The sequence below is a fragment of the Ornithorhynchus anatinus genome, chromosome 2 (genome assembly GCF_004115215.2).
Source record: "Ornithorhynchus anatinus isolate Pmale09 chromosome 2, mOrnAna1.pri.v4, whole genome shotgun sequence".
Taxonomy (NCBI): Eukaryota; Metazoa; Chordata; class Mammalia; order Monotremata; family Ornithorhynchidae; genus Ornithorhynchus; species Ornithorhynchus anatinus.
Genome location: NC_041729.1, coordinates 104,140,319 through 104,163,073, shown reverse-complemented (window position 1 = coordinate 104,163,073; position 22,755 = coordinate 104,140,319). Strand labels below are relative to the sequence as shown.

Below are 22,755 nucleotides of genomic sequence, written 5' to 3'. Positions count from 1 at the left end.
GTTGTGGGCAGGGACGGTCACTTTTTATTGTGGTATTGTACTTTCCCAAGTGCTTAGTATAGTGATCTGCACAGTAAGCGCTTAATAAATACCAGTGAATGAATGATTCAGCTCTCAATAAATAAGACTGACTTTCCAGATAATTGGGTTTGTAAACATATTTACTTCCCGCTTTTTGAAATACTTTGGTGGAACAGTAGACTGTAAATTCCACATCTATGAACTCTGTTAGGTTGTATTCTCCCGAGTGCTTAGTAGAGTGCTCTACACACAGTGAGTACTCAATGATTGGCTCATGGATTGTTCTACCGTCCTTTGCTAAGCGCTTAGTACAGGACCCTGCGCACAGTAAGCGCTCAATAAATACGACTGAATGAGCGATCGATCGGATCTGTCTTTCTTTGGAGGTCGCATCGGGCACATTAACTCCCCGAGCTCCTCACCTCAAGCTTCCCCAAGTGAACGGTCCTCTGGAAACTTTTTTTTTTAATGGTATCTGTTCAACGCTATGTGCCAAGTACCGCATTAAGCACTGGGGTGGCCAGAGAAGCAGCGTGGCTCAGTGGAAAGAGCCCGACCTTGGGAGTCAGAGGTCATGGGTTCGAATCTCAGCTCTGCCCCTTGTCAGCTGTGTGACTCTGGGCAAGCCGCTTCACTTCTCGGTGCCTCAGTGACCACATCTGTAAAATGGGGATTAAGATTGTGAGCTTCACGTGGGACAACCGGATCACCCCGTATCTACCCCAGCGCTTAGGCCGGTGCTCTGCACATAGTAAGCGCTCACAAGCCAATCGGCCCGGACACGGTCCACATCCAGCACGGGGCTCACGATCTTCATCCTCATTTTCCAGATGAGGTAACCGAGGCCCAGAGAAGCGAGCTGTCCTTCCTAAGGTCACGCAGCGGCCGGAGCCGGGATTCCGACTCCCAGGCCCGGGCTCTGGCCCATCAGGGCCCGCTACTTTAGCGGGGATTCTTGGGGAACCTCGACTCAACGACGGGCTCCCCAAGCATGTGGAGGGCACCAGCTCCGCTCTCCCGGCCAGGCCTGAAAACCGCTCCGTGGGTTTCCAGGGTGCACAGGTTGGGGCAACCCTTCCTTCTGGACCCGCAGGCCTGGGCCGCTGCCAACGCAGCACAACCAGGGCGGCCTTTGGGGGGGGGGGGGGGGGGGGGAGCGCTCCATGCAGCCAGGAGAAGGCGCTGCTGTCCCTCCTCCTCTTCCCCCCCTCCCCCCTTTCCTCCCCCCCCCCCCCCCCCCTTCCCCCTTCCTACCCCTCTCCCCCTCCTCTTTCCCCCTCTCCACCCCTCATTCCCCCTTCCCACCCCCTCCCCCCTGTCTTCTTCTCCCTGTCTCCCCCTCCCCTCCCCCCCCTCCCATTTTCCCCCTCCCCCTTTCCTCTCTCCCCTCTTCCCCCCCTTCCCTCCCCCCCCACCCCTCTGGGCCCTCTTCTCCCTCTCCCCCTTTCCTCTTCCCCCTCCCCTCCCTCCCCACCCCCTCCCCTCCTCTTCTCCTTTCCCCCCCTTGCCCCCTTTCCCCCCACCCCTCTCGCCCCCTTCTCCCTCTCCCTTCCTTCCCTCTACCCCCTTCCCCCTCTCCCTCCCTTCCTCTCCCCCATCTCCCCCCTTCCCCTCCCCCTTTCTCTCCCTCTTGCCTCCCCCCCCTTTCCCCTCCTCCCTCCCTCCCCTCCCTTCCCCCCCCACCCCTCTCTCCCCCTTCTCCCTCCCCCCCCCCCCCGGCCGGTCGTCAGTGCGCAGGTGCAGCTCGGCTCGGCCCCTCCCTGGGCGGAGGGGGGCGGGGCGGAGGCGGTCGCCGGGTGGCGGTCCCTCCCTGCCTCCCTCCCTCCTTCCCTCCCTCCCGTCGGTCCTTCCGTGTGTCCCTCCGCCCGCCCTGGGCCTGCCCCAGCAGGTGGAGCCTCGGGCCGCGTTGCCGGAGCGGAGCCGGGAGACGGCGGCCCACCTTGGCCGTCGGGCGGCTTGGAGGGGGCCGCGGCGGCCCAGCGGGGCCGGAGCCGGTCCTTCCGGCCCGCCCGCCCGCCCGCCCCAAACTTTCCCGAGGGCCTCCTCCTCCTGTTCCATTGTGTGCGGCGACGGCGAACCCCCGCCATGGCCAAGGTCCAGGTGAACAACGTGGTGGTGCTGGACAACCCGTCCCCCTTCTACAACCCCTTCCAGTTCGAGATCACCTTCGAGTGCATCGAGGACCTGTCGGAAGGTGAGGCCGGGCCGGGCCCCGCTTGGCCATTTTCCCGGCAGCCTCCGCGCCGCCGCGGCCTCCTCGGCCCTTGGCCACGGTTGGGGCCTTTGGCCACGGTTGGGGCCTTTGGCCACGGTTGGGGCCTTTGGCCACGGTTGGGACCCTTGGCCACGGTCGGGGCCCGAGGCGGGGATGGCCACCCGCACCCCTTTCGGGCCTCCCCTCCTCCCCCACCGCTCGACCGGAGGGAGCCATGTTGGGGCCAGCTGGGGCCGGGGGTTAACGGCCGCCCCCGGCGCGCCCGCCTTCCCCTCCCCGAGGGAAAGGACCGCCCAGCCGGGCCACCGGGGCCATCTTAGTCCTCCTCCCTCTGCCGCCGCCATCGCCCCCGGCCCCTGCCAAACTTCCCCGAAAGTTGCCCTCTCCCCAGCACCAATCTGGGGGGGGAGGGGGCGGGGCCCTAACGGGACCCCCAACTCGCAGGGCCTTCCCCCCCCCCCCCCGGATCGTAACAACGACGATAATACTCAGCGCTTACTACAGGCCGAGCGCCGGGGGGGGGCAGACAGGGTGATGAGGTGGGCCCTTGGGCTCGCAGTCTTCATCCCCGTTTTACAGATGAGACCCCCGAAGCCCGGAGAAGTTAATCATCATGATGGTGGCATTTGTTGAGCGCTTACTATGTGCGAAGCGCTGTGCTAAGCGCTGGGGGGGGGGATACAAGGTGATGGGGTTGTCCCACGTGGGGCTCACAGCCTTCATCCCCGTTTTACAGATGAGGCCACTGAAGCCCGGAGAAGTTAAATAATCATCATGATGATGGCATTTGTTCAGCGCTTACTATGTGCGAAGCGCTGTGCTAAGCGTTGGGGGGGGGGATACAAGGTGATGGGGTTGTCCCACGTGGGGCGCACAGTCTTCATCCCCGTTTTACAGATGAGGCCACTGAAGCCCGGAGAAGTTAAATAGTCATCATGATGGTGGCATTTGTTGAGCGCTTACTATGTGCGAAGCGCTGTGCTAAGCGCTGGGGGGCGGGGTACAAGGTGATGGGGTTGTCCTACGTGGGGCTCACAGTCTTCATCCCCGTTTTACAGATGAGGCCACTGAAGCCCGGAGAAGTTAAATAATCATGATGGTGGCATTTGTTGAGCGCTTACTATGTGCGAAGCACTGTGGTAAGCACTGGGGGGATACTAGGTGATGAAGTTGTCCCACGTGGGGCTCACAGTCTTCATCCCCATTTTACAGATGAGGGCACTGAAGCCCGGAGAAGTTAAATAATCATAATGATAATGGCATTTGTTAAGCCCTATGTGCGAAGCACTGTGGTAAGCGCTGGGGCGGATACAAGGGGATGAGGTTGTCCTACGTGGGAACTGAAGCCGGGAGAAGTTAAATGACTTGCCCAAAGTCACACAGGCGACAAGTGGCGGAGGCGGAATTAGAACCCATGACCTCCGACTCCCAAGCCCGGGCTCTTTCCATTGAGCCACGCTGCTTCTACAGCTCCTTAATAATGATAATTAATATTATGGTATTTGTTAAGCACTTACAGTGTGCCAGGCACTATTCCTTGTGGGCAGGCATCCTGACTGTTAATTCGCTCATTTGGTAGTATTTACTGAGCGCTTTCTGTGTGCAGAGCCCTGTCCTAAGCGCTTGGAAAGTACCATTCAGCAACAGAGACCATCCCTGCCAAGGACAGGCTCACAGTCTAGAAGGGGGAAGACAGACGACAAAACAAAACAAGTAGACAGGCAACCAACTATATTGTGTTGCGTTGTATTCTCAGTCCATCGTATTTGTTGAGCCCTTTCCTGGTGCAGAGCTGGGTACTAAGCGCTTGGGAATGTACAATCAATCAGGCGTATTTTATTGAGCACGTACTGTGCAGAATACTACACTAAGCACTTGGGAGAGTAGAACAGTGCAATCATTTTTACTGAGCGCTTACTGTGCGTAGGGCAGCGTACTAAGCGCTTGGGAGTACACTGTAACAGTTCAGTCATACTTTATTGAGCGCTTATGGCGTGCAGAACACTGCGCTAACTGCTTGGGAGAGTACACTATAACAGTTCAATCAGTTGTATTATTCAGCACTTACTGTGTACAGAGCACTGCGCTAAACACTTGGGAGAATACGGTATATGCGAGTTGGTAGGTATGTTTCCTGTCCACAGCGAGTTTACAGCCTGTTCAGTCAATTGTATGTATTAAGTCCTTACTGTGTGCAGAGCACTCTACTGAACGCTTGAGAGAGTACAGTCGAACAATAAACAGACACAGTCCCTGTCCCCAAGGAGCCCCCAGTCTAGAGGAATTAAAACCTAGAGAGGCTGCATGGGGTAAGCAGTCAATAAATAGGATTAATTGCCCCCACGCTCCCCCAAAGTGCCAGGGACCGGGCTAGTTGCCCCAGCCCTGGTCTCCGCAGCCAGTTTCCTCCTCAGCTGCAGATACAGGCCGGGCATGCACGGTCACCCCGCTCCCCAAATAAAATCTCCCAACAGGGTTGCTGACCTCCCCCCGGGGTTTTTGAAATGCAGTTCCCTGAAACGAACCCCTGAAAGTTGCAGAGAGTAAAGACGCGGAAATGTTGCCTTGGCTTGGGTCGGCTTTTTTGGAGGGGGCCAATTTCTGGGACTGAACAATCCGTATCAGGGAGGTTGAGGAGGAACACACGCCCATCCACCTTCCAGAGTTGCAGAGGGGGTTGGTAAAGGGAGGGCGATGGGAGGAGAGAAAATAATAATAATAATGTTGGTATTTGTTAAGCGCTTACTATGTGCAGAGCACTGTTCTAAGCGCTGGGGGAGATACAGGGTAATCAGGTTGTCCCACGTGAGGTTCACAGTCTTAATCCCCCTTTTACAGATGAGGTAACGGAGGCACAGAGAAGTTAAGTGACTTGCCCACAGTCACACAGCTGACAAGCTAATCATAATTATGCTATGTGTTAAATGCTTACTATGTGCCAAGCACTGTTCTAAGCACAGGGGTAGGTACAGGGTAATCAGGTTGTCCCACGTGGAGCTCACAGTCTCAATCCCCCTTTTATAGAAGAGGTAACTGAGGCACAGAGAAGTTGTGACTTGCCCAAGGTCACACAGCAGACAAGTGGCGGAGCTGGGATTAGAACCCACGTCCACTGACTCCCAAGCCTGGGCTTTTTCCACTAAAACCACCCTGCCTCTTAGGAGTTGAAAAAAGTTGAACTTAAAACAGATCAAGAGGATCAATTCACCATCAGAGGTCCACAATAGACTATTAGATGAAAAGTTAGAGATGGGGAGGGAAAAGTTCGGATGGATGGTCCATCCCTAACTGTGAAAATGGGTGTCCAGGCAGGCGACCAGCACATGGTTCCTTCAAATCTCCTGGTACCTCTGTCAGAGTCCTGGATTGGATGGACCTTAGGGCTGACCCAGGTGGAACAGGACTATAGTTGTATGAATTAAGGCCCTTTTTTACATATACATCTCAAAGTAACATTTTAGAGGGGTCGAATTAAGGAGAAAAACCATTACAAAGATTGGGTGGCAGTTTGGATTTGCTCCCACACTCTCTGAATTTGGTAACATTAGCGGAAGACTTTTGCTGTTTGGTTTTTCATGGGTTTTTCTTTAACAAAAGGGAAAAAAAATGTTAATTTAACTTACTCTTATGTTAGACTTGATTTGCTAATCTCGAACCTTTTCACTTTATTTCCTCCCCCCCCCCCCACCTCAATTTAGAATTAACGTGCCTGTTCTTGTCGGTGCTGCCTCAACTTAGACATTTTTGTCTGTTTAAAAATAAAATATTTAAACTTAGTACAGCATTTGTTCAGCGATAAACATGACTACGGACCACTAAATTTGAAGCGGTGGAATGAGGGAAAAGGGATCGTGGGAAAGAAAAATACTATTTTGCAATTTATTTTAAGTTCAAAAATATCCCTCCAGGCCCTCCAGCTTCATGTTTCTGGGTTAGAACAAAATGTGAAAGAGCAATATTTTACAAATTTGCTAATGGCCTTAAAAACGAGGTGTAAAGTGGAAACCTAAAGTCAACTTGAATCTTACTACCCTAGGGCGAGTTTGCCAAATTGCGGACTTCACTGGGATTCTTTCTAATTTAGGAAAGCAGCTGAATAAATTGGAATTATGGCTTAGGAAATCGACCTTGCAATTTCTCTTGTCTTTATCATCATCATCAAAGGTATTTATTGAGCGCTTACCATGTGCTGAGCACTGTGCTGAGCGCTTGGGAGAGTACCATACAACAGAGTGGTTAGACCCGACATACTCCCCACCACAGTGAGTTGACGGGCTAGACGGATGTTACCGTTTGGAAAATAAATCCAGTGGCGACTGAGGGGTTGGGACCACGGTTAACCATTTTTTAAAAATGTTCGGTGAGTTGCTCGTCTCCTCTCACTGCCAGCAGAAAGACGTTCAGACGTCAGAACACCCCGAAAGGCCGAGCTGTGGGCGGTCACATCACCCCTCGTCGGACTCCCTTCAGCACTGGGGTGGACCGTGCTACAGGGCCCAGGGGGGCGGGTAGGGGGACTCGCCCCGTGGCCGCTAAAATGCCATGGCGTCCTAGGATGCGCTTTGGGGCCGAGCACCCAAACCATCCAGGATGTATGATCAATCATCTAATTTAAAGCAGGGAGGTTCCCCTAATCATCTAGGGCATGTGAGGTAAGGTTTAGGCTGAGCCACTACACGCCCAGTGATACTGATACAGATTTTTAATGGCCCTGCCTGGCTTAAAAATAAATCTATAGATTATATATTGAAATATATATGCATTTAAATATATAATTCATCTACATACATATTATGATGGTATTGGTTAAATGCTTACTACGTGCCAAGCACTCTTCTAAGCGCTGGGGTAGATACAGGGTAATCGGGTTGTCCCACGTGGCGCTCCCAGTCTTAACATTTTACAGAGGAGGTGACTGAGGCACAGGGAAGTTAAGTGTCTTGGCCAAAGTCACACGGCTGATAAATGGCGGGGCTGGAATTAGAGCCCATGACCTCTGACTCCCAAGCCTGTGCTCTTTCCACATATATATATATATATATTCATATATTTTTCCCACAGGGAAAATTAATGGGATCTAAGTCGACACAGAGCACATGAAATGTGGGCAGGGAATGTGTCTGTTTATTGTTATATTGTACTCTCCCAAGTGCGTTGTACAGTGCTCTGCACACAGTAAGCACTCAGTAAATACGATTGAATGAATGAAATGCGAAGCTCCCAAGTTTCCCAGGGCAGAAAAACAGTTTTGGAGACAAACACTAGTCCCGTCATCAACCCGGCCTGAGGAAGCCTGCACACCCACCTAATATTATTAATGGTTCTTGTTAAGGGCTTACTATGTGCCAAGCTCTGTTTTAAGGTCTGGGGTAGACACAAGTGACCGACATTGCATTTTACGGCTTTTCCATTGGTCCCCAGCCCTGACTCCTTAACCCCACTGCCCCCCAGGACAGTCTGAGAAAACAAAAGCTCTGCCGCGAGTTGATCAAACTACATCTAGGGAGTAGAAAGTGCTTTGGCCCCAGAAAGAAGGGGGAGAAAAGAGAGATCCAGAAACGACCCCGAGAACAGATCTAAAAATGCAAATCCTTCTGAACAGCAAAGTTTGGAAAATGAGAGCAGACATTATTCCGTACAGCGCTGGGCACATAAGCGCTTAAGAAATACCACCCTTGTCGTTATTTAAGTTATTATTAAGGACCCCTACCCTGACAGTAACTAGCCACTTATAAGGCAGCCCTTCCCAGACCAGTCAGGAGCCAAGTGCCAGAATGCAACCCTGGGCTGAGGAGAATTAGTCCGACCGGGCTCAAAGAGATGGTTTTCATCCGTAGCGGGGATTGGGGTAGAGGCGAAAGAACGAGCCGTAACCCTACTTTCACTAGACTGGTGGTTTGGCTGCTAAAACATGTGACTGTTTGGAATTCTCTTCCCCCTGGACCTTGGTTTAGCCTCAGACCTGGCCGATATATTTTTATGTGCAGATGGACTGGCCTTTTCTTTTTTTTCCTTTTCCTGATGAGATCAGACTATCTTATGGACCAATTTGGGGTCAACTTTCATTTTGTAAACAAACAAATTGCAAATCAGAAATCTGGTGCTGGAGAGTAATGTTCTCCCTCGTTTTGAAGGGTAAATTCAGTTCTGGGCACTGACAGAGCAAAGAGGCTGTAAACACAAAGAAATCATTTATACCATGACAATATTGATAAACCAGCATCTGTTAGTACTGTTGCAAGCACGGTACTAAACTTTGTCTCATATGGGCTTCGCAGACTAACTGGGAACGAGAAGAGGTATTTTGTCACCATTTTACAGATGAGAAAACTTGAAGCACAGAGAGGTTAAGTGACTTGTCCAAGATCACTGAGCAGGCAAGTGGTGGAGCCAGGATTAGAACCCAGGCCCAAGTTTTTTCTACTGTATTAAGTTGCTTCTCAAATGGGCTTGTTTAAAGCGTTCCCCTCCCACAACCGGGCATCTGTGAACTTTAACTCCCCCAAATACAGGAGAATGGCGCTGTGCTGAGTTTCAGGGGTATGTATATCGACATCCGAACAGCTTCACAGATTAAAAGTAATATTCCAGAAAGAGCTGTACCAATAATTCCTACTGTACTGGTATAAACATACATTATATTGTCACCATACCAGATTGTACTCACTGTGAGACATTATATTTGCCTTCCTCCAGCTTATACCTCCAGGTCATAACTCAGTTTCTGACAGTTCCTTTGCCCAACAACCAGAAAAGGACTCTTAGGCATAAGACGAACGCATCACTTGAAACAGCCTTCTTGGATCCCTTATATATATATCTCCGTTGTTCAGAACAGGGAGGTGAAGAGAAAGATCAGCAGAATATGGGGTTACTCTTTCTAATCAGAAATTCAGACCGATGTCAAGTCCAGAAGTGTTCACTGCTTCTTATCACGGGTTCACTCCATAGATTTGACCCAGCACCTCAACACATGCCTTTTTGCCTTTTAGAGAGCAGAAGTGAAATATTAAAATGACTGCAAGGTAGAGTCCTTGCACAGGGCAAAATCCTGGGGCCCAACCCAGCCTGAACCAGTCCAACCAGCACCAAGCTTCAAGAATGAGGAGCCCTAATTGCCCAGATCGGATGACTTCTGGGAAGCAACGTGACCTAGTGGAAAGAGCATGGGCAGGGGAATCAGGGGACCTGGATTCTAATTCTGACTCTGCCTCTTGCCTGCTGTGTGACCGTGGGCAAGTCACTTAACTTCTCTGTGCCTCCGTTTCCTCATCTGTACAATGGGGATTCAGAAGCTGTTCTCCCTCCCTCTTAAGACAGGGAGGCCCATGTGGGACAGGGACTGTTCATCCCTGAGTTAACTGCCATCCATTCTACCCATCTGAGGATGTCTGAGACAGTTGTCCCCCCTCTCCTTCCTCCCAATTCCATGGCTGGACCAGCCTGGGGTTGCGGGTTTGCAGAGAACGCTAGGTAAGCTCATATCAATCACCAGGATTGACCGAGCGCCGATTGGGGTGCCTACTCTGTACTGGATGCCAGCCGTGGGCAGAGGCCACATATCGGATGCTTCGGTAAACGTAGAAGACATAAAAGGAGGTTTTAGACTGGGGAAAATGGTGGCTACACATTAATATGCATTAATTATTAATAACCATTACATCCTAGAAGGTGGTGAGGTTAGCTATAAACAGGTCAATGTGTTGAGTGCTCAGGTGGTTGAGGGGATAGCATAAGTAGGAGAGGAGACCTGATGAAAAGCAGGTGGTATTAATATAAATACAGGCATACAACCAGTCCTGTTTATTGAGCGCTTACGGTGTGCAGAGCGCTTTACTAAGTGCTCCGGAGAATACAAATATAACAGACACATTCCCTGCCCACTTTTAGAGGGCTTAGTGTCTCTAAGCACTTTCTATTAGTGCTACCACTAATGGTCATTTCATTTTGGCCAAGCCACAACAAATGGTCCTAATACGCATTGTTAACTATTGTTTCAGTAGGCGTTCCCAGGTAATGACCCCAATTTTAAGGCAGCCTCTTCAGCTCCAGTTACAACGGTGGATCCCCGTGGCTGTATTCTGACATCTATGTGGTAAATTCTCAGAGAATAAGGAAGATGGAGTCCTTCTTTGTTATACATCAGGCGCCAGGGTTTACGTTTCCCACCCGGCAAATGTTTCCAGTTGAATCGAGCATGCACTGTAGGCAGGACGGCCGGGGCAGGCCAGAATCTGTGATTGCTGAGCATTTTTTTTTTATATCTCTGATTAGTTGTAACAGGAGCTGTTACCGTTGTGTTACATTTAGATAAGAAATCTTGGTGAATGTGTTGGCTGTCCCATTCGGCCAGAAAACCAACACTATTCAGCGAACCCCATCGGCCAGGCTAGTGAGAACAAAAAGCCAAATATTTCTGCCCTGCAAACCTAGAGTACCTTTCCCTGGCATGGAACGACAGGCACAGACCACCCGGACCAAGAGAAGGGACGCCAAGATAATTGGGTGCAGAGGGGAGGGAACAGCTTCTGGCCAAGACTGAAAAGATTGAGAAATAAACATTAATAATGAATGGATTTTTAAATAAAATGTATATTGAATTGAAATACTAAATATTGCTGATTTGTATTAACGTCTCTCTCCCCTTCCCGACTGTAAGCTCATCGTGGGCAGGGAATGTGGCTGCCATCTGTTGTACTTTACTCTCCCAAGCGCTTAGTACGGTGTTCTGCGCACAGTAAGCCCTCAATAAATATGATTTGATCGACTGATCAAGTCTTTTTGTTTTGGAAAGACACAGACTGGGAAGCGGTTTAAAGTCTACCGAATCAGAAAGGGTGCGGACAGGTGAACTTGGAATTGCGGACTCCCAAATCCCCAACTTCAGGACAGTGGTCCCCTCATTGGAACTTGAGAGCAGTAGATTCAAGAGACGAGGCAAAGCAAGACCCTTGTTCAGCCAGTGAGTTACTAAGCCTGTGGGAATCGGCTAGCATTGGGAAGTGTCTAGGCAGAAAGCATCAATCGGTTCAAGGAGGATTCGGATAACTCCAGCAGCCCCCAAAGTGAGTTGCAGTGAGAACGGATGATTTAATTAATTGAGCGTGAATTAACATGTGGCTTTTGTGTTTTACTCTAGACTTAGAATGGAAAATAATCTATGTGGGCTCAGCTGAAAGTGAAGAATACGACCAAGTTTTAGACTCTGTTTTAGTGGGCCCGGTACCTGCGGGAAGACACATGTTTGTATTTCAGGTAAGATTGTCGCTATAAATGCTTGTTCCAGATCCACTGCCAACCACATACCCCGTGATGTGGAAACCATTTCCCACATCCAGTGTCTAGCGTCTATCACGGCTCTTGAGTGCTCCCCAGCGGGGTTGAGGACTTGGGGTTCAGAGATAACTAGACTGTAAAGCAGACCTGCCATGACTGGCTATTTTACCTCCGGCCTGGTTTACCAGGAAAGGGAGAATCTGCTCAACTGAGCTGTTCCGTTCCAACTGGAAAGATACTCTAAATCAATGAAGATTGGGCAAGACCACTTCATTTTTCTTGTTTCCAGTTCCAGATCCCAATCCAGCATTCCCCATCACCTTCCTGGAGGAGAAGCTGCATTTTTTTTTTTTACACTCTGGTTTATTTGGGCTGCCAGTTACCTCCTGAGATTTATGTATGGGACAGTGAGGATTTTTGCACTTGGGATATGACGTAGTGCATTAGGGTGATGGGAAGGGGCCATGAGGAGGTTAATAAAACAATAATCATTGTGGCATTTGTTAAGCATCTACTATGTGCCTCGCACTGTACTACGAGCTGGGGTAGATGCAAAATCATCACATCCCACATGGGACTCCCATTCTAAGTAGGAGGGAGCACAGGTATTGAATCCCCATTGTGCAGATGAGGGTAGTGAGGCACAGAGAAGTTAAGCAAGTTGCCCAAGGGTCACCCAGCATGTAAGTGGTGGAGCGGGGGATAGAACCCACGTCTTCTGACTCCCAGGTCCATGCTCTATCCACTAGGCCATGCCGCTTCCAACATTGATGTTATGTCGACTCATCTCATTTTAATGATCTAAGTCTGAAGAACTCAAGACAGCATGGAATGCATCTGTATAAAACAGGCTGCTGTCCTTTACCATCTCAGGGATCGGGTCTACCAAAGCTTGTAGTATATTCTCCCAAACACTTAGTGCAGTCCTCCGCACACAGTAAGTGCTCAGTAAATACCACTGATTGAGTCATTAGGAAGCAACATGATGTAGTGGAAGAAGCCCAGGATTGGGAGTTGAGACCTGGGTTCTAATCCTGAATTCACCAGTTGCCTGCTGTGGGACCTTGGGCAAGTCACTTTTCTATGCCTCAGTTTCATCATCTGTAAAATGAGGATCGAATACCTATTATCTCTCCTCCATAGACTCAGCCTCATGTGGGACAAGGACTGATAGGTACCCCAACTTAGTACATTTAATAAATACCATAATAATAATAATTACCATCTTTTTGCAAAGCTTCCCCTCCTAACTCCAGTTAGGTGGAGCCATGTGGAGTTGTGGATTAGCATTCAATTTCTCACTGCCGGTTTTCCTCCTCCCCGTGCTTAGGCAACACAGTTCTTTCTGAAAGTTCCTTTCTGCAGAGTCACAGCAGTCTTTTCTAACCTCTCTGGTTGTGAGAGTTAACGGTCTTCAGTTCTCTGTGGGGTAGCAAGGGATTCTGTGGGGATCCTTTTCTTTGACAAACTATTCCTGGCTAGAAGGCTCCAAAAGATGGTTTTATCAGGATTGAAACGGCCAGTAGCAGGTAGTTTAGGGGTATTTTTTCTGGGAATTTAGATCATTAGAAAGAGCTCCATTTTTGGCTCAGTGAGTAGTATCGAAAGAGTCTTGTTGTTTTCTTTTCATTATTCTCCCCCAAAGACTCTGGGTTCCTCTTTCTGGGACTGTTGGTAAAGAAAAGCTGAAGCATAAAGGTGTTTAGTGTGTGTTTCAGTTTACAAAACCCATTGGTCAAAACACCAGAGATTAAACTGTAGTTTTCCCTGCCTAATCTGCGTTGGATACGCTTTGTTTTTCTCTGCTGTCTTCCTGCATGCCCAAACACACTTGGGAAGTGGCTTAGTTTTTTCCTCCTTGAATCAACTATCCTTCAGTTGACTATTAAAAACACTCCACTCAATAATTATAATTTTAAACATAAAACCCTTACCAAATGCAAAGCTTTATCACCTGAAGCTTTGCAGTTGCATATCAGTCAGTGGTATTTGCTCTTACTATGTGCAGAGCACTATATTAAGCGCTTGGGAGAGTACACTACAACAGAATTAGCAAACACATTCCCTGCTCTTTTGAGGTGGGTTGACATCTGGAGATTTTCTCAAGTCAGGGGCCTTGGTGTTAACTAGGCAGGGAATGTGTCAGTTTATTGTTATATTATACTCTCCCAAGCGCTTAGTATAGTGCTTTGCACACAGTAAGCACTCAATAAATACGATGGATTGAATGAATAAGGGCAGAGCACAGTCTCTTTAAGCGTGTGTTCCCCTGTACTCTCCCCCACTTAGCTTGGCTGTCGTATATACCACTCACACACCTCTGAGGGTCATTTCTTGGGAACAGTTTACATTTCATAATTAATTTGAAATTCCACTTGTGTGGGTTGTATAAAAATTGATATTCTGAGATCTTCCCTCTTCTTCCTGTTTTTCCAGCTTTAGGTCACTATGGCATTTGTTAAGCACTGTGCTTGCCCAGCCCTTTGCTCAGTGAGTGGCTAGATACGAGATAAAGCCCCTTGAAGGCGGGGATCGTGCCTACCTAATCTGTTATCCCTTCCCAAGTGTTCAGTGCAGTTCTCTGCACTCAGTAAATGCTCAGTAAATACCACTGCTTGATCAGATCAGACACAGTCTCATGTCAGTCAGTCATATCAAAAGATCTGGTGAACACGTCTCTGATCCCTACCTTACAAATGAGAGGAAGTGAGGCACAGGGAGGTAAAGCGACTTGCCCAAGATCACCCAGTAAAGAAAGTCTCCCGAGAACTAGTCCCACATTCTTCCCGCAGTCTGGGTGTTTTGTCCTCATAGTTTCTATTTCCCTAACTTGGCATTTCCATTTTCTCTTAAGAGCAGTGGAGGGAAAGGAGATCTTGCTTTTGGTCAGGAAGGAGAGAGGCAGAAGAGGAAAGTGGGAAGGGAAGGGGGAGAAACGTAGTAGGAAAATCCTCCCAGATTTTCAGGAAGGCACAGGGAAAGAGCTACTCTTGAAATCAACAGAGTTTAGGCATGTGGTCCTCTGGCAGGCTTGACCCTGTCAGAATGAATGTTTCTGAATTTGTAAACTGGAGGGAAGACATTTCTTAAGCATAAACCATGTTTTCACAAAGCCCAAACTTCTGCCTGAGGATGCACTGGGGAGCAGAAGTGGGGTGTCACGTGTGTGAATGCGTTTGTGTCTTTGAATGGGTGCGTGTCTGGGAGAGAAACACAAGGAAAACTCGGGTGCAGGTTGGAACCCTGAAACTCAGGAACCAGCAGCAGCAACAGGCAGCCCCACCTTCCTCTTTGGCAACCTGGTTTGCAGGGCAGAGCTCAGCAACCCCAAGCCATGAGGGTAACGGCGACTCTCACCCTGACAGGACCAAAGAGAGGACACCCGTACCGAGAGCCATGCATTGGTGTAGGCACAAGTATCTATCCTTAATACTCTCCCATTGCCCCCATCTAGAATTTAGCTTAATGTCAGTCTCCCTCTGTTGACTGTAATCACACTGTGGGCAGGGATCACATCTGTCAACTCTGCTGTGTTGTACTTTCCCAAGCACTTGGTATTAAAGTGCTGTACGGCCCATAAACACTCATTAAAAACCATTGATTCATTGGTTTGTTACTTTAAAAGGGGACAGGAGAACTTTTTTCCAGTAGGTAGAGTGTAGAATAATAGTAATAGTCATCATGGTACTTGTTAGGTGCTTACTGTGTGCCAAGCACTGTTCTAAGCACTGGGGGAGGTACAGGTAAATCAGGTTGGACACAATCCGTGTCCCACATGGGGCTCACACTCTTAGCCCCTATTTTTTACAGATGCAGTAACTGAGGCCCAGGGAAGAGAAGTGACTTGCCCAAAGTCACACAGCAGACATGTGGCAGAGCTGTGATTAGAACCCAGGTCCTTCCGACTCCCAGGCCTGTGCTCTATCCACCAAGCCACACTACTAAGATAAAGACCGGAAAGAGGGCTGCCCCTTCCCTAGGGGGGACTATTCACCCCTGTTCCACTTTCTGGGAGCTGGCGGCTGTCCTGCCTGGTTGGGATCAATCAGTGGCCTTTATCGAGTGTTTAAGGTGTGCAGATCACTGTACTAAGTGCTTGGGAGAGCAGTAGATTTCGATGTCAGGATCCCTGCCTTCAAGGAGTTTGTCAGCAACATTCCACCCTGAGGTTGTGGGGAATCTCTCTCTTGGCCCTGTCCCGCATTGTTGGGGGTTCAGGGGGAGGTTACTAAACTCACTGTTCAGAACAGTGCTTGGCACATAGTAAGTGCTTAACAAATACCATCATTATTAATCAGCGGTGTTTATTGGGGGCCCACTTGGTGCAGAGCACTGTACTAAGTGCATGAGAAAAGATCCCAGCAACAAAGACATGGTCCTTGGCCCTAGGTGCTCATCTTTGACCTGCTTTCCCAGACCAAATCCCAATTTTTTCAGGACCCACCGCTGTAAGCTTGCCTCACAGACACATCAGGACATTGTGACATCTCATTTTTTTAGGGCTTCGCTAGAGTGGAGCAGGGAGAGACCCATCACCACAGTTATTACTGTTATATTTAAAATGCTTATGGCCACTTAGGATTCTCTGCTAAGTGCCCTCTCTACTGCCATCACTACTGATACGCCCTAAAACCCCAAGTTTGAAACAGGCAGAAGTAATAGAGAAAGTCCATTTAAACTGCTGCTTATTTGGGGGCTGGAAGAGTAGACATTTCAGGTCCAGTTAAGGCCAAACTCTCATAAACCAGAAAATACCAGAAACAGTTTTCTCAGGAAGCAGTAATTCTTTTGAACATCCAGGGCATTAAGGTGCACAGGGAAAGGCTCATTTTGTCACCTGTATACTTGGCTCTGTACCCCTTAAGCATTAGATATTCACTCCAGCTCCTCAGCACTTAATGTACACAGCCTCCATTTCCCCTATATGTAATTTATCTTAATATCTGACCCACCCCGCTGCACACACAGAGACAGAAAGCTCCTCGTGGGCAGGGAAGATGCCTACCAACTCTATTGTATTCTCCCAAGGAGCTCAGGAATAAATGAGAAGCAGCGTGGCTCAGTGGAAAGAGCACGGGCTTTGGAGTCAGAGGTCATGAGTTCAAATCCCAGCTCTGCCACTTGTCAGCTGTGTGACTCTGGGCAAGTCACTTAACTTCTCTGTGCCTCAGTTACCTCATCTGTAAAATGGGGATTAAGACTGTGAGCCCCACGTGGGACAACCTGATTCCCTTGTGTCTACCCCAGCGCTTAGAACAGTGCTTGGCACATAGTAAGCGCATAACAAATACCAACATTATTATTATTATTAAATACCATTGGTGTGGCTTCTGGCCATAAACAAGCCACTGCAATGAACAGATACCAAGATGGCATCCTTGGAAACTGTCTTCTGAGTCTTTCCCACCGTCGCGATGGAGGCTGGTGGATGGTGGTCCCCATCCTGCCTGTGCTAATGACTCTTTTTCCTCTGTCTCGTTCCAGGCCGATGCACCTAACCCGGGACTCATACCAGATGCGGACGCAGTAGGTGTGACAGTCGTGCTGATCACGTGCACCTATCGAGGCCAAGAATTTATTCGAGTGGGCTATTATGTAAATAATGAATATACTGAGACAGAATTGAGGGAAAACCCTCCTGTAAAACCAGACTTTTCTAAGGTAGGCAACATTCCATACTGCACTTTCTGGACGCTCCCTACTCGACCGCTGGGAGGAGAGGCTGTGAAAGATAAAGCTAGCATTTTGGAGCCACGTATTTTTAAACGGGCGGGCTATGGTTTGGGGTTGAAGTCGCCACAGTCATTCAGAATGGGAATAGCACATCAAGAGCCTGCGGGAAGACGGGTGCTGCGCTAGGCTCAGATAAACTAATTGAGACCTGCTGGTGGGGAGATTTTATTCAAGGCATTCTGGGCGTCTCAAAGAGCACAGAGCCCTTCCCAAAGTCTTATAATGCCACAGAACCTCGCCTTTTGGGTTGCGGGTTCCCACATGTGCTGGGACTGTCCTCTGCGGGTGTCCGGAGGCATGAAGGATCCTCCTTACACCCTTACAACGTGCCAGGCACTGTACGAAGCACTGACGTAAGTGCAAGATCATCAAGTGCTCTGCACATAGTAAGCGCTCAATAAATACTATTGAATTGAATGAATGAATGAAGTCAGTTATACAGTCCCTGTCCTACATGGGGCTCACAAATCTAAGCAGGAGGGAGCACAGGGTTGAATCCTTATTTTACATAAGGGGAAACGGGGCATAGAGAAGTTAACGTGACTTGCTCAAGGTCCCACAGGCCTTTTGAGGCTATTAGATAACTAGCACCTCCTTGCCACTCTGTGGCCTTGGATTGAAACCCGCCATCTCCTGCCTCTCTGCTCACTTTAATCGCCATTTCTGGATCTTCTCGCTCTTCCCTGTTTCTCGAGGAGCCAAACTGCCCTTGTGGTTTCAACAGTCCCTTTCTGCAGATGATTTCCGGGGCTGGCTCTTCACTTGCTCACCAGCCTCATTCCTTCACCTGAATACCACCGCCTCAAATTTGATTGGCCCAAAGTTGGAACTCTAAACCTTCCCTCCCTCTTTCCCACCACTGCTGACAGTACCACCGTCTTCCCACTCATCTCTGCCTTCCCTTCGTTCGCCCACCCCAGGCAATCCCACACTAACTAGATCCTGCCGATCCTCGGCGATATCGAGTGAGCAGGCGTGTCTGCTTCTTCCCACCGTATCCCCACCGGCTTTGGCTGTTGACACCTGTGCTTGTTGTTGGGCTGAAAATGCCTGCTCTGATTTCCCAAGGCCACTTAAATTAAATATCTTGGCCATGGGCTTCAAATCTCTCTCCTCTATAATCTCATATTTGGCCCTGCCATCAGGACATCTCTTCACAGACGTCTCACCAGTATCTCAAACTCATGTCTGAAAGCAAATGGTCCCTCTTCCCTCCCGAATCCTCTTCCACCTACCTGTTCCATCACAGTTGACAACCATCATCCTCTCCCTTTCCCTCAAGCCTGAAACCATGACATTATCCTTGATTCCTTTTTGTCTTTCCACCCCTATGCTATAGATGCTGTCTACTTGTTTTGTTGTCTGTCTCCTCCCTTGGAGACTGTGAGCCTGTAGTTGGGTAGGGGTTGCCTCTGTTGCCAAATTGTACTTTCCAAGCGCTTAGTACTGTGCTCTGCACACAGTAAGTGCTCAGTAAGTATGACTGAATGAATGCACCCATCTCCATCATATGCTTATGTGCTTCTTTTTTTTTTTTTACAGTATTTTTTAAGTGCTTACTATGTGACAGCTAATCAGGTCAGGTCAGGCTAGAGAAGCAGCGTGGCTCAGTGGAAAGAGCACAGGCTTTGGAGTCAGAGGTCATGAGTTCGAATCCCAGCTCTGCCACTTGTCAGCTGTGTGACTGTGGGCAAGTCACTTCACTTCTGAGCCTCAGTTACCTCATCTGTAAAATGAGGATTAAGACTGTGAGCCCGTGGGACAACCTGATTCCCCTGTGTCTACCCCAGTGCTTAGAACAGTGCTTGGCACATAATAAGCGCTTAACAAATACCAACATTGGTCATGGGTTCGAATCCCGGCTCAGCCACTTGTCAGCTGTGTGACTTTGGGCAAGTCACTTAACTTCTCGGTGCCTCAGTTACCTCATCTGTAAAATGGGGATTAACACTGTGTGAGCCCCACGTGGGACAACCTGATTCCCCTGTGTCTACCCCAGCGCTTAGAACAGTGCTTGGCACATAGTAAGCACTTAATAAATACCAACATTAATGGGAAGCAGCATGGCTCAGTGGAAAGAGCACGGGCTTTGGAGTCAGAGGTTGGACACAGTCCGTTGTCCCACATTTTACAGATGAGGGAACTGAGGCTCAGGGAAGTTTAAGTGATTTGCCCAAGGTCACCCAGCAGACAAGTGGCGGAAGCAGGATGAGAACCCAAGTCTGACTCCCAGGCACTTGCTCTATCCCCTAGGCCATGCTCCTTCTCATACTTCAATCAGCTGTATTTCTTGAGCACTTACTTCTCTCTCTACTCTGTTCCTTCCCTTCATCTGTAAACTCTTTTAGTGCCTATTCCCCCATTAGATTCTAAACTCCTTGAAAACAGGGATCCCGTCCCCTGATTTCTACTGGGCTTAGTACACATCGATTAAAGCCCTCCTCTCACACTACGCCTCCCCTCAAGCCTTCCAAACTGCCGAAACAAACCCGCTCGTCAGCTCCGGGACCCCCACACCTCTCTGCTATTCCTCTCACTCCCACACAACCGCTCCAGTTCGGAATGCCTTCTTTCTGCTTTGCCAGTATAGAGCCACCCTTTAACTCCCAAGTTCCCCTGAACATAATCTCTCCTTCAGGAAGCCTTCCTCGATTAAGACCCCTTGGTCTGGGTCGCACCAACCACTCCAGCCACCTTACTATTCAGGTTTTAGATGTTCAGTCATGTGAAAACGTTTCTACTAATTTTATGCCCTTGGCATTTGCCCTTTCTGCCCAGTTGGATTTTTATGCCTTTGTGTTTCCCTGATCTGTCTTTGTAACGGTGAGCCCTTTGAGGGACATGGTTCATGAACAATACTTGGCACATAGTAAGCACTTAACAAATACAACTCTAATTACTCTTTCCCAGTGCTCAGCACAGAGTGCTTAGTAAACATTATGATGACTACTGCTTTCCCCCCCAGAGTCCAGGACTCTCTTGATGTTTACCATGACGATGCAGAAACCTGAACGGTATCAAAGATTCCCCCTTCGGCCCCATGACTTCATAAATTGGTGAAGCTGCTGAAAGGTTTCTGCTGTTCATGGATCCCTGACTCAAGACTATAAGCTCATTGTGGTCAGGGAAGGCGCCTGTTTATTGTTATATTGTATTCTCCCAAGCACTTAGTACAGTGCTCTGCACAGTAAGCGCTCAGTAAATACGACCGACTACCTAGCTCAGGGCATCCCCAACTTACAGGGAAAAAGCCCTTTGTAAATTGTAATTTGGACGATATACACCAGGCCTTCAAAGCCTACTTAGATCACTACTTAGATATACACCTATCTTCAAAGCCTTACTTAGATCACATCTCCTCCAAGAGGCCTTCCACGATTAAGCCCTCTTTTCCCTGGCTCTTTCTCCCCTGTGAGTCATTTGTAAACTTGGATCTGTCTTTTGGGAATTTAGTATTCACCCCCACCCTCGGTCCCACAGCACATACCTTATTTTAATATCTGTCTCCACCTCTAGACTTTAAGCTCTTTGTGGGCAGGAACATACAGTGCTCTGCACTCAGTAAGCATTCAATAAATATGATTGAACTCTTGCGTTGTACTCCCCCAAGCACTTAGTACAGTGCTGTGTACCCAATAAGGGCTCATTAGATACAGTTGATTGTTCGGAGCTGCTTTAATTAAAACTTCCCCTTGGATTTTTAAAATTAGTATTTTTTAAGTGCTGAGGCTAAGTGACTTGCCCATGGTCACACAGCAGACAAGTAGTGGAGCCGGGATTAGAACCCAGGTCCTTCTGACTCTCCTCCCCGCGCCCCTTCCACCAGATCACACTGCTTCTCTAATGCTGCCCATGATCCCCTTCAAAACCTTCCCATGGACACGGAAGGGGCAAGGATTCTCCCCTTTTAAGAGGCCCAGAGAAGTGACATGGGCCCAGCCCCTCTCCCTGCTCTTTCCCCTGGACCACAAGGCCTCCGCTAACCGCACACCTCCCGGGGGGTGTGTTACAACTGGATGTCTCAATGCTAAGCCTACAGGCAATTCTAATAAGAGCATTTTCTCTCCCTCGTCTCTAGCTTCAAAGGAATATTTTGGCATCCAATCCCAGGGTCACGAGATTCCACATTAACTGGGAAGACAACACAGAAAAACTGGAAGACGCAGAGAGTAGCAACCCCAACCTACAGTCCCTTCTTTCGACAGACGCACTGCCCTCGGCGTCGAAGGGGTGGTCGACGTCAGAAAACTCCTTAAACGTCATGTTAGAATCGCACATGGACTGCATGTGACCACCACCCGCCCCGTTAGCACACGTTACGTGGTAAAAATGAACGGACTCTCTCCCTAAAGTTCCGTAAGTACAGAGTTGAGACGCAACTTGAAGAATTTGTTTGGAGAACCTCCTGTAGAAAGTTTCTATGGAAAAGGAAGCCAGTATTTGAGCAAATTGTGGAATATAAATACAGCTATTTTTAAATAACTTTTTTTTTCCTCTTTGTGGTGTTATTTTTATTTGGTTTTAAACTATTGAAATTAAAGCATACGTGTTATCTATTTCTCCTCCTCTGTGATATGATTAAAGCCCAAAGGAAAATACAGATCTCCTCAAGGCAGCATTATAAAGAAAATGACTTGATCTCCTGGACATTGTTAGGAATGTCAGCTAGGCTAGGAACAGAGAGCCTTTTTCAGTCCGAAGTGTAAAGAAGAGTTGAAATTGGGAAACCAGAAATCCTTCCTGGTCTTTGTGGAATTTGAGGATCTGACTTTCTTTTTGCCCTTTCTTCTAACCCTTCAATTTTGGCAAATCTGTACATCAGGTGGCATTTCATTATTACGTAGGTTCGTTGAAAAGAAATGCAGATTTGCACTTGAATGGATACTGTGCATCCATTTCTTAAGAGGATATTTTAGGATAACACAAGTCTGTTTCCCTTCATTATGCCCCAAATGGAAAACACTTCAGATGGTGCTGGGTGCACTCGATATGTAGACGGATCTTCCTCCTCTGCCCACGTCCCCCTCCTCCAGATCTCAGATTTATGGAAAAAGTCTACAAAGAGCGGGAGTCAAGATTTTTGTAGAGAGGGGTGGCTGGCTGAAAGAAAACTTGAGTGGCTTTCCAGAAGAAAAGTGAGGTTAAAATCTAGAGTGAGCCTTGATGTTTGTTTTAAATAAATACTTCTCTATATTTATCAAGCTTTGCATAGTAAGGTGAAGCCCAGAAGGTGATATATTACTGTTAAAAATGAAGTTTAAGGGAAACAAACATTAATTGAAGCCCTTTGGTGCTGAATTTATACTCCTACTGATTTAACAGCAATTGCATCTTCTATAATGAAAATCACGGTTGGTGCTGAGTATATATATGAGGAGCCCTTTCACCAAGAAGCCGGTGAACAAAAATGCCCACAATGATTTAACCGCCCATGCCAGAAACAGTCAAAATAGTGCTATTTGGGTAGCAATTTAAACTGTGGAATTTTACCTCGAGGCCACAAAAGTCAA

At 48.4% G+C, this 22,755-nt stretch overlaps 2 protein-coding genes across 2 annotated transcripts in view; one reads left to right on the top strand and one right to left on the bottom strand.

Annotated features, from left to right (window-relative positions):
• MCM9 (minichromosome maintenance 9 homologous recombination repair factor) overlaps positions 1-22,755 on the bottom strand; it is a 92,330-nt gene that overhangs the window by 43,678 nt on the left and 25,897 nt on the right. The window lies entirely within an intron of this gene.
• Positions 1,852-21,801, top strand: ASF1A (anti-silencing function 1A histone chaperone). The gene is made up of 4 exons (XM_029057302.1): positions 1,852-2,215; positions 11,376-11,491; positions 16,997-17,173; positions 21,324-21,801. The coding sequence occupies exons 1-4, from the start codon at positions 2,107-2,109 to the stop codon at positions 21,534-21,536; spliced, it is 615 nt and encodes a 204-aa protein (XP_028913135.1). The 5' UTR covers positions 1,852-2,106; the 3' UTR covers positions 21,537-21,801.

What these genes read in the sequence shown, in the direction of transcription:
- ASF1A (XM_029057302.1), top strand. Translation starts at nt 2,107, where the DNA reads ATGGCCAAGGTCCAGGTGAACAACGTGGTGGTGCTGGACAACCCGTCC. An exon ending in CATCGAGGACCTGTCGGAAG is followed by an intron (nt 2,216 to 11,375) that starts GTGAGGCCGGGC and finishes GTTTTACTCTAG; the next exon opens with ACTTAGAATGGAAAATAATC. An exon ending in TAAAACCAGACTTTTCTAAG is followed by an intron (nt 17,174 to 21,323) that starts GTAGGCAACATT and finishes CCTCGTCTCTAG; the next exon opens with CTTCAAAGGAATATTTTGGC.